General features: G+C 40.4%; 1 protein-coding gene across 1 annotated transcript in view; it reads left to right on the top strand.

Annotated features, from left to right (window-relative positions):
* The window catches only part of APBB3 (amyloid beta precursor protein binding family B member 3), a 133,833-nt gene that overhangs the window by 65,280 nt on the left and 52,750 nt on the right, over nt 1-15,803 (top strand). The window contains exons 2-4 of the mRNA XM_077474130.1: nt 10,297-10,472; nt 14,930-15,006; nt 15,217-15,277. Of these exons, the coding sequence (XP_077330256.1) occupies nt 10,297-10,472; nt 14,930-15,006; nt 15,217-15,277 (314 nt within the window). The remainder of the gene's footprint in view (nt 1-10,296; nt 10,473-14,929; nt 15,007-15,216; nt 15,278-15,803) is intronic.

Raw genomic sequence — 15,803 nt, 5'->3', positions numbered from 1 at the left:
GCAATGTAACATTCATCAAACAAGAAATAAAAGTTTTCAAAGTTTAATGGACTGTCTGCTGTTTGTGAAATTGTGAAATTCATGCAGGGGTGGAAGAACGGAAGCCGTTAATAGAAAGGTATGAACACACCCAGCAGCTCCCAAGGGAGTAGTGCACTATATATATATATATATACACACACACACACACACACAACATTCTAGTGTGGCTGTACAACACACAACATTCCAGTGTGGCTGTACCCCCCCCCCAACCTTTGCACTCTGGGGGGGTAGACTGTCCAATCGGCAGTGAGAGCTGTTGAAGGAATTTGCCCCCACCAATCTCACAGCTAATCTACATAAACATCCCATAATATCCAAGGCAGACAGACACAATAGAACATTGGAATACAGCCACACCCCAAATGACCCAGCAAAGAGTACACAATAAAATGAGCCAATATATATATATATATATATATATATATATATATATATATATATATATATATATATATATATATATATATATACACATACACACACACAACATTCCAGTGTGGCTGTACAGTGAGTCTGATTAGTACAGGTCAGACTGGATTTCTCGGTCACACTGTGCCCCTATTAGCCCTTGCACACACGGTCGGACATTCTGACGGAAAATGTCCGATCGGACCGTGTTGTCGGATAATCCGACCGTGTGTGGGCTTCATCTGACTTTTTCCATCGGAGTGTCCAACCAACAAAGTTTGAGAGCTGGATTTAAAAATTTTCCGACAACATGTTTGTAGAGAATTCCGATCAGACAAAGTGCCATGCATGCTCAGATCAAATTCCTAGACCAAAATTATTGGCTACTAGCCTGAACGTAGTCCCGTCGTAACTAAATAACGTCATCACGTTACGAAAGATCAGATTTTCCGACAACTTTGTGTGACCATGTGTATGCAGCACCAGTTTCGGACAAAATCCATCGGATTTTGTTGTCGGAATGTCCGACCATGTGTACAAGGGCTTAGAGACACAGAGTGACCTAGACATAGGAGGTGCATGGGGAGCTGAAACAAGGTTTCCCCAACCACTCCAAGGTATTCTGGGTTCTATGGGCCCCCCTGCCCAAAGTGGCTCCATCACTATCTCCTACTCTGCCTTCATTTAGGTGATCCCTGCATAATCATCTCTTCAGGGAAGCCTATTGTGTCTTCAGCTAACAACCAAATCTTTTTTTTCTCCCATCAGTTCTTTCCTCACAGTTATTACCACTTGCTCCTCCAAATTAGATTGTAAGCTCTCATGAGCAAGGCCCTTCTAGCCCTCTAGTATTGAATTTTATTGTAAAGCGATGCGCAAACTGCTGGCGCTATATATGTCTAGTAAATACCAACTGTTATTGCATATATATCAAGACACAGAAATATACAATACTTTTGGATTTGTACTTCGGATCAGGTAATAAATTAATTGTTTGTTACCTGTCTTGCTCTGCTGAAAAATGTCTGGAATCTTATTGTTCACATGGAAGAACGGTAGAAACATAGGTAGGAAATTATAAAGACATACAGTAAGCAGAGTGACTAAGGTGCTTTTTGGGCTCATTTACATAGGTATCTAAAACACCACATTAAGCCCTTGTACACACGGTCGGACATTCCGACAACAAAATCCGTCTGATTTTTTCCGACGGATTTTGTCCGAAAAATCCGATCGTTCGGAACGTGATGATGTTATTTCGTTACGACGGGACTAAGTTGCAGCTAGTAGCCAATAGCTTTGGTCTCGTAATTTGATCTGAGCATGCGTGGCACTTTGTCAGATCGGAATTCTCTACAAACATGTTGTCGGAAAATTTTTAAATCCAGCTCTCAAACTTTGTTGGTTGGACACTCCGATGGAAAAAGTCAGATGAAGCCCAAAGTCCGATCGGATTATGTTGTCGGAAAATTTTATATCCAGCTCTCAAACTTTGTTGGTCGGACATTCCGACGGAAAAAGTCAGATGAAGCCCACACACGGTCGGATTATCCGACAACACGGTCCAATCGGACATTTTCCGTCGGAATGTCCGACCGTGTGTACAAGGTGTACAGCTTACAGATTTGTAGGCATCTAAAAGCAGCATTGTAGTAATCAATGAGGCTAGAGACACATCTTCATCTACAAGTGAAAAAAAGTAGGAAGCAGCTGTATCAAGTCATATGCAGATTTTACATATGTACATGCATAAAAGTGTGTAAGTGCATATAAACCCATGTAAATGTACACATGCCCTGATCAGCCCTGATTTGTCCCTGAAACAGTGAACAGGGATGCACCAGACCCCTGCTGCAAGCCACATGCGGCTTAAAGGTGAACCCAGCCTAAAGGTATCCTTGGGGAAAACTGGAAATGCAGATGCATTTATAATTAAAGCGTATCCATGGTAAAACTGTAGAATCATTTCCATATTGTATTTCAATTATTTCTAGCCTAATCCTATTAATCTGAACAATGTAGAATTCGGTAAACTTACTTTGTGAAGAATCCCATACATTTACTTCCTCAAATTTTGTGACACATATACACTATGCCCTTTGAATAGGCATTACTGTATCATACATTTACTAGAGCCTGCCTTCTGAACTACAAAAGTGTTGAGCAGAAGAGTTTCAAGAGGTGGAATCAGTACAATAATCTCTACTTTCAGGCAGAAAGGTATCATGGGATATGTAGTCCTTAAAAATTGAAAGTAAACAGCAGAGGAGAAGCTGCAAAACATACCAGGGAGTTGTGGGAGGAGACAGCCAGCAGACAGGCAGAACTCACAACATAAAAGTAGATTTTTCAAGTAAACCTAAATTAGATTGTAAAATAATACATTTTGTTTGTATTATTACCAGGGCTGTCTTTAAGGCAGGGCAAAAGGGGCAGCTGCCCTGGGCCCTGTCATTATTGTGGGGCCTAAAGCAGTTCCCTCATACTTGCCAAATATCCCAGTTTAAATTCCCTTGTCCCTTGAAGTTTCAGTCTTGTGCTGTGTCCCGATATCTCAGTGTGAAGTGCTGTTACTAATGCTGCCCAGTTCTGGCCTATTGTTGTGTACAGACGACTCACCTGCAGACCCTGTGTTTACATATTAATAACCGGCATTCATATGTAAATAGCCAAGGCATTACTCAGTAAATAGCTGCGGCCAGAGGCATTGATATGTAAATAAAGGCCGTATTCATATGTATATCATGTTCCCCTGCAGTGAGGCGATGATGTGCTGTAACCTCTAGCAACTAATCAGTGAGCCGTAATGTGTGCTGTAACCTCTAGCAACCAGTCAGTAAGCAGTAATGATATGCTGTAACTGCTGGCAACCAATCGCAATTGCTGACTGATCTGATTCAGTAAACTGATTTTAAGTCTAGCTGCTTTTTATTGTATGTCTCAGAACAGGTGGAGAGTGAAATTGCATGGGGGGGGCAAGAAAATATTTTCTTAGGGTCCAATCAATATTAAAGACGGCCCTGAATATTACAATGTTGGTGGAATAAAAGTGTATACTGTGACTATAGATTTCTTTTACGTTCTGGAACAAATGTTTTTTCTCTAATAAGAATGCATAGCTCTACAATAACTGACAGAAAGATGTGAGCCCATAGTTAAATTGGAAATAAGCCTGCTTTAAACTGGAGCAGCATTTTGTTCCTCCACTAGAGGGAGAAGTGACAAGAAGCTTCAAGCTAACAGTAAATTATGTCCCCAACTCAAGTAATTACGCTTTGCTCTTATTCTGCATGTCTCTGTAAATCTCCTCAGTGAAAGATGTTCCCCCTGGAATTTAGAACAATGAATGCAATTTTTCCATGCTGTATATCAGAAGTAATATAAAAAAGTGCAGCATTCATAGCATAAAATAGGTAATGAAATGAATAATAAAGTAACTGAATAGATAATTACATGATTAACCGCTTGCCGACCACCTCACGCCAATATACGTCGGCAGAAGGGCTTGTACAGGCAGAATCTACCTGCACGTTGCCCTTTAAGAGGCAGCAGGCAGGTGCCCGTGTGCCACCCGCGGCAAGCTCCGAGAGTCGAGTCACGGGTCCCGTGGACTCGATCGCCATGGGGTTACCCGCGATCGCCTCATGGGGAGGAGGAACGGGGAGATGCTAATGTAAACAAGCATCTCCCCATTCTGCCTAGTGACAGTGTCACTGATCTCTGCTCCCTGTGATTGGAGCAGAGATCAGTGACGTGCCATACACAGCCATGCCCCCCCACAGTTAAACATGCTCCTAGGACACACTTAATCCTTACACTGCCATCTAGTGGTTAACCCCTGAACTGCCAGTGTCATTTACACATGAATCAGTGCATTTGTATAGCACTGATTGCTGTATAAATGACAATGGTCCCAAAAACGTGTAAAAAATGTCCAATGTGTCTGCAATAATGTCGCAGTCACAATAAAAATTTCAGAATGCCGCCATTTAAAAAAAATATTAATAATAATAAAAATGCCATAAAATTATCCCCTATTTTGTAAACCCTATAACTTTTGCGCAAAAAACAATAATCGCTTATTGCGATTTTTTTTTTTTACCAAAGATAGAAGAATACGTATCGGCCTAAACTGAGGGAAAAAAAGGTTTTTTATATATTTTAGGGGGATATTTATTATAGAAACAAGTAAAAAATTTGTTTGGGAGCCACGTCGGACGACCAGGCAATTGTCAGTTAAAGCGACGCAGTGCAGAATCGCAAAAAGTGCTCTGGTCAGGAAGGGGGTAAATTATTCCAGGGCTGAAGTGGTTAACAAATAATTGAATAAGTAATTCACTGATATACGGTACTGTGCAAAAGTTTTAAGTAAGTGTGAAAAAAATTATGTAAATTAAGAATCCTTTCAGAAACAGAAGTGTTAATAATGTATTTTTATCAATTAGTAAAATGGAAAACTAAATGCAGGGCTGGATTAACATTATGGGCCTGGTGCTGAGGATTTTGGTGGGTCTTTTTTTAGAATAAATAAAATGAAAGCAAGCAATTTTTGTTAACCTCCCTGGCGGTATGATTATTTCGGATTTTAGGTGCTAAAAGCGGTACAATTATTTTGCATGAAAATTTGGCGTTTTATATTGTAGTCCTGTAATTCTTAGCAATAACTCACTTAAATCTGTCCAAACCAGAGTCTAGTAGACATCCCGGGTATGATAAAGTTTGAAAAATGAAATCCTAAATTATAATATAATAAACATTATAAATAATTGTACCAAATAATAATATAACAATAATAAAAATTATTCAATAATGTAATCAAATCAAAAACACTGAAATTTGCTCAGTTGCAGAATTGTCACTGTCATTACTTTTCAATATTTGATGACGGATCTCCCCACAAATCGCTATCCCTCAATTCTGCGAGTGATTCTAATTTATTATCGCTGTTTTCTAGCTGGTCTAAAACCATTTTTGATGTAAAGGGACAGTTTTGATTGCTATGTACAATCTCCAGTTTCCAAGCATAAAGAACAGTTTTTATAATATAAAACTGCATGCAGGACACTGGACAGACCACTAGGGACAAAGAGGATGTGAAATTATTACATACAGCAATGTAATCTGTAAGATTACATTATACTGTATGTATAGTGAGTTTTTCACTTTTTGAATTTGGCGCCGATCTCCGTCCCCGTGCGTCGCAACGCTCGCAGGGAACGGAGATCGGCTCCGTGATAGATCGAGCGAGACACGGCTCGCTCGTACAGCAGGGGGACATCGCTGGATCCAAGGGACAAGGTAAGTAAATGTCCTCCTGGATCCAGCGATGCGGTCCCGAGTCTGGCTCAGGGTTAACGCTTTTGGTATAAAAATTCCACCCCGAGCCAGACTCGGAAACACCGTCAGGGGGGTTAAAATACATTCATTATTGAAACAAATTAAATTAAATAGAGCGGGGGGGGGGGGTAAGGGCAGGTGAGATAGAGAGGGGGACAAGGAAAGAGGGGGGTAAAAGACAGGGGGGGTGACTCTGGGTAGCTTAAGTAGAGTAGTAATGTGAAGTACTTAGCAAACTGTGGGTGGGTCCACAATGGGGTATAAGTAGGAGGGACCTAAAGGGGCATGGTTAAACAAAACAAAAGCCTTCTTGTACTCATAAAATAAGCTAAAATGGCTGTCCTGCAAGCCAGAGTCTCAGAGACATACACAAACCTCAGCACAATCATTATTTTAACAATGAAACGCTGCCATTACTTATGATTTTGTGTACACTGAAAATAGAGCCAACCTTAAATTAGAACTTCATTAAAATAGTCATGGACTCCTTAGCAACCAGCAACGGTTGAGATAATGAATACTTTGGTGAGAAGTATATAATATACAATATAGTTTATATAATGCAGGAGCATGTAGTGTATAGTGCAGGAGTATGCAATGTACAATATCGGGTATATAGTGCTGGAGTGTGTAATGTATAGTGCAGGAGTATGCAATGTACAAAATTGTGTATATAGTGCAAGAGTGTGTAATGTATAGTGCAGGAGTATGCAATGTACAATATTGTGTATATAGTGCAGGAGTGTGTAATATACAATACAGCGTATATAGTGCAGGAGTGTATAATGTACAATACAGTGTATATAGTGCAGGAGTGTATAATGTACAATACAGTGTATATAGTGCAGCCAATACAGGCAAAACATTATAGTGCAGCCCTCTAAATTTCCACTTGCCTGCTCGCATTTGGCAAGTGGAAATAAGCTAAAGGGTGAGTGTGGAGCTGCATTGGGGGGGGGGGGGGGGGGGCACTTTTTTTTTCATTTTGGATAGAGTTATAAGGGAGGGTTATAACCCCTGTCAGTTTTTTTTGCCATCCCTGTCCCATTGGGGAGATTTCCCTTCATTGCCTGCACCATAGCCAAACAGGAAGTGAGAGAAAATCTCTGCAAATCAAGGGAATCCATTTCCATGTCACCCACTGGAAAATGTCAGGGAGGGCCTTAAACAGGAAGGAGTGTGGTCTTGGCAGGAAGGGGTGGTCATATTTAAATTAGGGGGTGTGTGAGTTTAGTCAGGCCTAGGGCAGCAAAAAAAAACGAAATACAGTTTACCAGTGGCTGCAGGTCATGTCTCTTTGGCAATAACTTTACCTCTGCATTCTCCAAGGTAGCACTAGCAACCATGGGGTCTATTCAGTAGTTAGGATTGACTGATACTTGGCATGACTGGAGTCTGGACTGAATAATTATGAGACATGTTATTTTGACAAAGCAGCCCAGGCTCGGAAGGGAGGAAATGCCAGTACTGCCCTATCAGTGAGCCTGCTCCTGAGTATTGCTTGATCTTTCTCCCATTATTGACTTACCATGCCTTGTTCTACAATGTGTCTCTCTGCGGAGGTGGCCATTTTGGTAGAGACAGGACTTTGCTTCCTCATGTCAGACCCTCCAGCAAGACAAACTTTGAGCAGCACAGTTGTGGCATCACAAAATCTCACTAGAAATCTTCGGAGACTAGCAGTCAGAGGCAGCAGTGCATTAGATCTAAAGCTGCAGATAAAACGTATCGCACTTGCAGCACAGATTCATGACCACATATGTAGAAATGAAAGTCGCACTGCTTAAATCGGGTAGCATACATTTATTGCATATCATCACGTTATCTTCTGCAAGGTTGGATTTTTCACACAACTATCTGCTTATAAAGCCCCGTGTTATTTACATCTAATATAACATGGCAAGTCCCCGCACAGTGTGATTTTGACATGACGTATCTTGTAGCTAGGAGACGGTTTTCCAATTTTCTAATAGGGTTTAAGCTGCAGCGTGTCAACATGATTGAGTTTACAAGGGAAAGCGGGCTAACCTTAGTGTATTTTTAGATTTCTTCAGTAGATGGAAAAAAATAGGAACAGAGCTTATAGAAAATACAGCTTGACTTCATAATATAACAAAGAGAAGCACCATCATGTTTATTGTATTTACTGATCTTTACCAGGGCCATATACTGTATATCTCACAGTACTTGTGGGCTAATTTCTAGGGCAATACCACATTCTGGTCATGACAATAATTATCAAGCAGCACGGTGGGTGACTACAAAATTTGTAGGGATGCCATTATTTACCGGTACATAAACCAGCAGGATCTCTAACTATTTTGCATATTTCATTTAGCTATATCATGATTTATGTGGATCAGTTGCCTTATATGTAATAAAAAGGAGATGTGACATTCTATTCAGTTAAATTCAGATCCCCCTGGTTGAGTGATCTGCTCATCAATTCATTTATTTCTGATTATATCATTTATTACAAGGGGATTGTCATATACATAAAAACAGTGTTTCTGGTGAGTGACCATTTCTGTTTATAGCAACCTTATGGACTCACATACATGAGCTTTAAAAGAAAGTGCTCACTGTCACCCAGTCGCTGTCACACAATCACAAACAGCCATCAAAACGATTGCATTGCACTCCGTTAAACAAATGTAGCTATAGAGTCCATGTTGTTTCTGCTGCAGCCTTTGTTCTTCTAAATGACTACTCAGATTCTGACACTGACACATGTGGGAACTGAAAACTGAAGGTGTACATTAACATATAGCACCCTTGTATGTACAGATTAAGGGCAACAAGACCCTGAAGATACAGTTTTGGCACACATTTTGTAAAGCAGTTTACATATATATTATGGTGCAATTTTCATTCTGAAATATTAGCATAAAACTTTCCGTCTGTTTTAAACAAGGGGGGGTGACTAATGCGCGCAACCTCACTAAGGTAGATAAGGGAAGCTGCCAACATAAAAGTGATCTCACACAGTAAAATAAAATTCATTCAAATGATATGTGGGGCGCTACCCACCCTGGGGAGATCCCAAATAAATAATCAATTAAAATTAGATAAAAGTAAAACTAGAATGAATAAATAAATAACTCAATCTTCTGTATCAATCTTCTAAATAATAATAAATGAACAAATAAAAATATAGAGCAGCAGTGCAAAATAGCAACAGTGCAAAATAACTTGTAAATAGTACAATATGCAATAAATGTGCAATAATCCTAATACTGATCCTTCAGTTTGAACCTTAAAGTGCATAAATATTCAGTAAATTTTCAGTGCATAAATATTTGGTAAGTAAAGTGCAAACACAATATTAAAGTGAAGAGGTCATAAATATTGTGCAAATATTCAAATTTGTGTATCCAACTCATAAATGTGCTGAATCTGCAATCTGTGCCAGGAAAAAAAAATAATACAAATGTTCTGAATCCAAAATCCGAACGAAAATAAAGTCTTGATACTTTTCAAATACTGGAAACAACACATAAAACCTCTTCATAAAAGTTCACCTAGAAGTTTCTTTAAAGTGCCAAAACTCTGTGCAATAGATGTTCAAGCAGTGCCAATTCATGCATCCATTGTGATTCGTGCAGTCCGGGGTGCGCCCCACTGTTTCCCACAGCCTCTTACCTCAATAAGTGACCCCTACAGGCCTAGTTGTGCTGTATAATGCTGGCCAATGCTCCCAATCGGCCGATAGATCTTCTCCTGCTCTACATTTTTATTTGTTTATTTATTATTATTTAGAAGATTGAGTTATTTATTTATTCTATTTTTATTTTTACCTAATTTAAATTTTCTCTCTTATGCCACAACTTCTGGCACCTTCTTTTGAAAGTGTATTGAACCTCACATCTGTCACAGAACTAAGAACTAAATATTATGTTTATAATATTAATTTATGAGGGAATAAAAAGTAACTAAGAAGTGCTGCACATTTAGGGCCTATTTACACCAGATTCAGTGGGATACATTTTTCACTGCACTCCAACTGCATAGATGGTCCAAAATCCAGTTTTTCCTATGAGCATAATTCACACTATAGCAGTGCAGTGAAAACCATACAGCAAGCTGCATTTTTCTACACTGCACGTGCACAGAAACACAAGCAAATGCCGCGCATATAAAAGCCAAAAGAATATGGAAGTGACCTCAATGAAAATGCAAGTTTAGGAAAAATATGTTGCAAATGCATGTAAAAACTTGTGTCAAATGGGCATCACTGTGCATGCAAAAATGTGCATTAAACATGCGGTTTCTAGTGTAGATGGACCCTTAAACAAGTGCTGATATAATCATTACCTGTAGATTATAATGCAATTTGCATGTAGATATTAAATCTGTCCCTAATTTAATTTATAATAGATTTGTAGAATTGGCAGTCATTTTAACAAACATCTTTGGTATTTTGTCACATTTATACAATGTGCCCTAATAGTGGAGTCCAATGTTTCTAGATTTACATTGTAAATTACATTGTATGTTTTTCTGCAGATAACCTTTGGAGTGACCAGAATCTTGAGGCTGATCCTGATCTTCCTCCAGGATGGAGAACAATCCGTGATTCCTCTGGCACCTATTACTGGCATGTGCCAACAGGAACTACTCAGTGGCAGCACCCAATGTACAATTCAGGAATATCTCATAGTCTGAGTACTGGTCAGGAAAAGGTATTTTCTCATGTTAAGTACATAAGCCCTACATTGTTTTTCGGTGCAAGGTACTGATAGTTCTCGATACCGATCGCTTGACACTGATTATACTGAAAATTGAAGTGTGATGTTATTGAACTTTAAAAGGTTGGTCCACCAAAACTTGATAATTTTATTATAGGCAGAGTCTGGTTGATTAAGTATATTTCTTTATCATCCATCGAGGGAAAAAAGAATGAAAGAATTCTAAAACATTTGGGTTATACTGTGGCCCACAGGAGGTTGGGATACTACAAGCAGAAAAAAGTTTTTTTTAATCTATCCTCTGCATAGGGCATTGTACAGGGGAAGAATAATATACAGATTGTGTGCTGGAAGATAATTAATACTAGGTTAATACTACTACTACTACTAAGACTACTACTGGAAAATAATTAATACTAGGTGAAGTTAATATTGGGCATACCATAAAACAGAGACAAACGTTTGTATTGTAAATGGATCACTGTACCAAACAAGGAAGATGTTAGAGCAGAGGGTCTTAACTGGGGTGTGAGTACCCCTTAGGGTTATGTATCGCTAATGACGATGGACTTGTCAGCTGACATGTGAGTAAGATTCTAATGCCACGTACACACGATCGGAATTCTCGTAGAAAAAGTCTTGGATGGTTTTTCCAACGGAATTCCACTCAAGCTTGTGTTGCCTACACACGGTCACACAAAATTCCGACAGTCAAGAACGCGGTGACGTACAACACTATGACAAGCCGAAAAAATGAAGTTCAATGCTTTAGAGTATGCTTCGAATTGTTTCCAAGCATGCGTTGGAATTTTGCGTGTCGGAAATTGCCACAGCCGATCAGAATTTCCAATAGAAACTTTTTCCGTTTGAAAAATTGAGAACATGCTCTCAATCTTTTGCTGGCCAAAAATCCACTAGCAAAAGTCCGATGGAGCCTACACACGGTCGCATTTTCCAATGAAAAGCTCTCATCGGTCTTTTGCTGGCCGAATTTCCGATCATGTGTACGCGGCATCAGTAACTGGACCTCAATTCCATTTTTGATTGTACAAAACAGCAGCAATTTCACTAGTAGCTAGCTTGTCACTATTAGCCGTATTTATATAAATATATTCATTTAAAAAAAATATATAAATATTATAAATCCTTATGATTTTAGTTGTTCTCTTTCCAGTTGCCTATATGCAAATTGAAATCTAGCTATTGACAGCTTTGAAAGGAATACTTGTACCCAGCAGGACTGATGATGATTTCAACAGTTAGGTGTAGAGGTAGAGGGAGATACTGGGCAATCCATTGGAGGGTCTGTAATTGTAAAAAGTAGGGATGAGCTTCGAGTTCGAGTCGAACTCATGTTCTACTCGAACATTGCCTGTTCGCCTGTTCAGCGAACAGTGAACAATTTGGGCTGTTCGCAGCAAATTCGAAAAGCCGGAACACCCTATACAAGTCTATGGGAGAAATCTAAAGTGCTCATTTTAAAGGGTAATATGCAGGTTACTGTCCTAAAAAGTGTTTGGGGACCCGGGTCCTGCCCCAGGGGACATGGATCAATGCAAAAAAAAGTTTTAAAAACGTCCATTTTTTCAGGAGCAGTGATTTTAATAATGATTAAAGTCAAACAATAAAAGTGTAATATTCCTTTAAATTTCGTAGCTGGGGGGTATCTATAGTATGCCTGTGAAGGGGCGCAGGTTTCTGGTGCTTAGAACTGTCCCTGCACAAAGTGTCATTTGTGCAGGCAAAAAAGTCTTTTAAAATCACTTGCGGCTAAATTGTCAGCTCCCCGTAATACAGAGAACACTCAATGAGTGTTCTCTGTATTAGCCGACAATTCATTCATTCATTGATTTAAAAAAAAAAAAAAAAAAAGCGTGGGGGTTCCCCTAAATTCAATTACCAGGCCCTTCAGGTCTGACATGGATATTAAGGGGAACCCCGTGTCAAATTAAAAAAAAAAATTTGACGTGGGGGTCCCCCTAAATATCCATACCAGACCCTTCAGGTCTGATATGGATATTAAGGGGAACCCCGCATCAAATTAAAAAAAAAATTGACGTGGGGGTCCCCCTAAAAATCCATACCAGACCCTTTATCTGAGCACGCAACCTGGCAGGCCGCAGGAAAAGAGGGGGGACGAGAGAGCGCCCACCCCTCCCTCCTGAAACGTACCAGGCCACATACCCTCAACATTGGGAGGATGCTTTGGGGTCTGTGACCCCTCAAAGCACCTTGTCCCCATGTTGATGAGGACAAGGGCCTCATCCTCACAACCCTGGCCGGTGGTTGTGAGGGTCTGCGGGCGGGGGGCTTATCAGAATCTGGAAGCCCCCTTTAACAAGGGGACCCCCAGATCCCGGCCCCCCCCCTGTTTGAAATGGTAAGGGGGTACAAAAGTACCCCTACCATTTCACAAAGAAAGTGTCAAAATGGTTAAATAAGACAAACACACTTTTGAAAAATTCCTTTATTAAAAATAAAAAAAATAAAAAAAAGATTCCAGCGGTGCTAATCCACTCTTGCTATCCAGCGACGGATCTCCGGGGTCCAGTGATGGATGATCACATCCAGCGACGGGGGATCTCTCAGTCCAGCGCTGTCCATACATCCGTCTTCTGTCTCCACTGCGGAGACACTGCGGAGATCCCAGCGCTGACGTTTCTTATATTAGGAGGGCGGGGCCACCCGTCACCTGACCCCGCCCCTCTGACGCTGGAGAGGGAAGCCAGGGGTTCCCCAGTGACGTGTGGGTGACCCCGCCCCCTCTGATGTAACACAGGTTTCCGTTACATCAGAGGGGGCGGGGTCACCCACACGTCACTGGGGAACCCCTGGCTCCCTTCACCATCATCAGAGGGGGCGGGGTCAGGTGACGAGTGGCCCCGCCCTCCTAATATAAGAAACGTCAGCGCTGGGATCTCCGCAGTCTCCGCAGTGAAGACAGATGAAGGATGTATGGACAGCGCTGGACTGAGAGATCCCCCGTCGCTTGATATGATCATCCATCGCTGGACCCCGGAGATTCGTCGCTGGATAGCAAGAGTGGATTAGCACCGCTGGAATCTTTTTTTTATTTTTTTTATTTTTAATAAAGGAATTTTTCAAAAGTGTGTTTGTCTTATTTAACCATTTTGACACTTTCTTTGTGAAATGGTAGGGGTACTTTTGTACCCCCTTACCATTTCAAACAGGGGGGGGCCGGGATCTGGGGGTCCCCTTGTTAAAGGGGCTTCCAGATTCTGATAAGCCCCCCGCCCGCAGACCCTCACAACCACCGGCCAGGGTTGTGAGGATGAGGCCCATGTCCTCATCAACATGGGGACAAGGTGCTTTGAGGGGTCACAGACCCCCAAAGCATCCTCCCAATGTTGAGGGTATGTGGCCTGGTATGGTTCAGGAGGGAGGGGGGGCCGCTCTCTCATCCCCCCCTCTTTTCCTGCGGCCTGCCAGGTTGCGTGCTCGGATAAAAGGTCTGGTATGGATTTTTAGGGGGACCCCCACGTCAATTTTTTAAAAAAATTTGATGCGGGGTTCCCCTTAATATCCATATCAGACCTGAAGGGTCTGGTATGGATATTTAGGGGGACCCCCACGTTAATTTTTTTTTTTAATTTGACACGGGGTTCCCCTTAATATCCATGTCAGACCTGAAGGGCCTAATAATTGAATTTAGGGGAACCCCCACATTTTTGTTTTTTTTTTATCAATGAATGAATGAATTGTCGGCTAATACAGAGAACATTCATTGAGTGTTCTCTGTATTACGGGAGCCGACAATATAGCCGCAAGTGATTTTAAAAAACTTTTTTTCCTGCACAAATGACACTTTGTGCAGGGACAGTTCTAAGCACCAGAAACATGCGCCCCTTCACAGGCATACTATAGATACCCCCCAGCTATGAAATTTAAAGGAATATTACACTTTCATTGTTTGACTTTAATCATTATTAAAATCACTGCTCCTGAAAAATTGAAGTTTTTAAAACTTTTTTTTGCATTGATCCATGTCCCCTGGGGCAGGACCCGGGTCCCCAAACACTTTTTAGGACAGTAACTTGCATATTACCCTTTAAAATGAGCACTTTAGATTGTGAACGTTCGAGTCCCATAGACTTTAATAGGGTTCTAAAGTTCACACGAAGTTTAGGTCTGTTCGCAGGTTCTGGTGCGAACCGAACAGGGGGGTGTTCGGCTCATCCCTAGTAAAAAGGTTAAGAATCTCTGTGTTAGAGCTTTGTGGTAGGAATACAATATTGTACTGTACTATGTAGATCACTTTTTTCGCACTCTAAAATTTAAATTATCAAAATGTGTTGGAGCTTTGGGGTAGGAATACATGACTGTACTGTTCTACACAGGCCTTTTCACACTCTAAATTTTCCATAAGCAAAGTGTAAAAGAAAAAAAAATAATACAAAGGCAAAATAGTTACATTTTGTTCTTATGCACAGAAAGTCCTTAGGACTTCAGTCAGTGATGTTTCTTCAGCTCGGCCCTCTCCTGGAACAGTATCTACATCGGGCAGAAGGTAGGGAACATATTCTAATTTATCAAAGTTAGCAGGTGGTGATTGTCAGACTAAATCCCTGTTGGTGTAGTGGGCTTACTTTATGTGCATGCAACATTTTGTATTTCTGCTCCTGTGCGGTGACATTGTATAGAGCAAGTGGTTGTTTGTATCGCAACGTTATAATGGCTAGAATGTATAAAAGCTGATTCATATTTGTCTGTTTGATAGGCTTTCGCTACCATGGCATGATGATGATTTATTTCACAATATCAATGATCCAAGCTGTAAGGTAACATCTTTATAAGCTATCTATACATTGTGTTCTTCAGTAGCAAGAGAACTTTTATGAAACCAAGGTTCTGAATAAAGAGTATTTATACAAAATCCCAAAAATGTATACTGTATATTGAAGTTTACCAGTCCATAGATGTTATGGGTGTATTGTTATTCTTTTTTAAGGCTTTTATTCCTTTATTTTTTTACCTGGTGTATCAGGAAACCATTAAGAGGATACCTATGATCTGGTGGGGCCAGATATGCAGGCTACACACCAATAGATACCACTGTTTAAGTGCGGACAACACAGTTTATTAGTGAAAACAACATACAAAATATAACACATATACAAGATCATAAATAAAAATCAGAGGGGCCCAAAGCAAATATTTCAATGGGCCCCCAACAGAAAAAAAAGGAGGCTAAGGAAAAAGGATGAGTACACTTATCTTTTGAATGGCAAATTGTCAATGGACTTGTGTTGCAGTGTACCACAATGTATCTTAACACAGTACTGTGCATTGTAATATGTTGTGTTA

The sequence above is a fragment of the Lithobates pipiens genome, unplaced genomic scaffold, assembly GCF_037356315.1.
Source record: "Lithobates pipiens isolate NorthernLeopardFrog02 unplaced genomic scaffold, aLitPip1_a1.2 Scaffold_8, whole genome shotgun sequence".
NCBI classification, from domain to species: domain Eukaryota; kingdom Metazoa; phylum Chordata; class Amphibia; order Anura; family Ranidae; genus Lithobates; species Lithobates pipiens.
The sequence above is the reverse complement of the archived record's forward strand: the minus strand, read 5'-3'. Positions and strand labels throughout refer to the sequence as shown.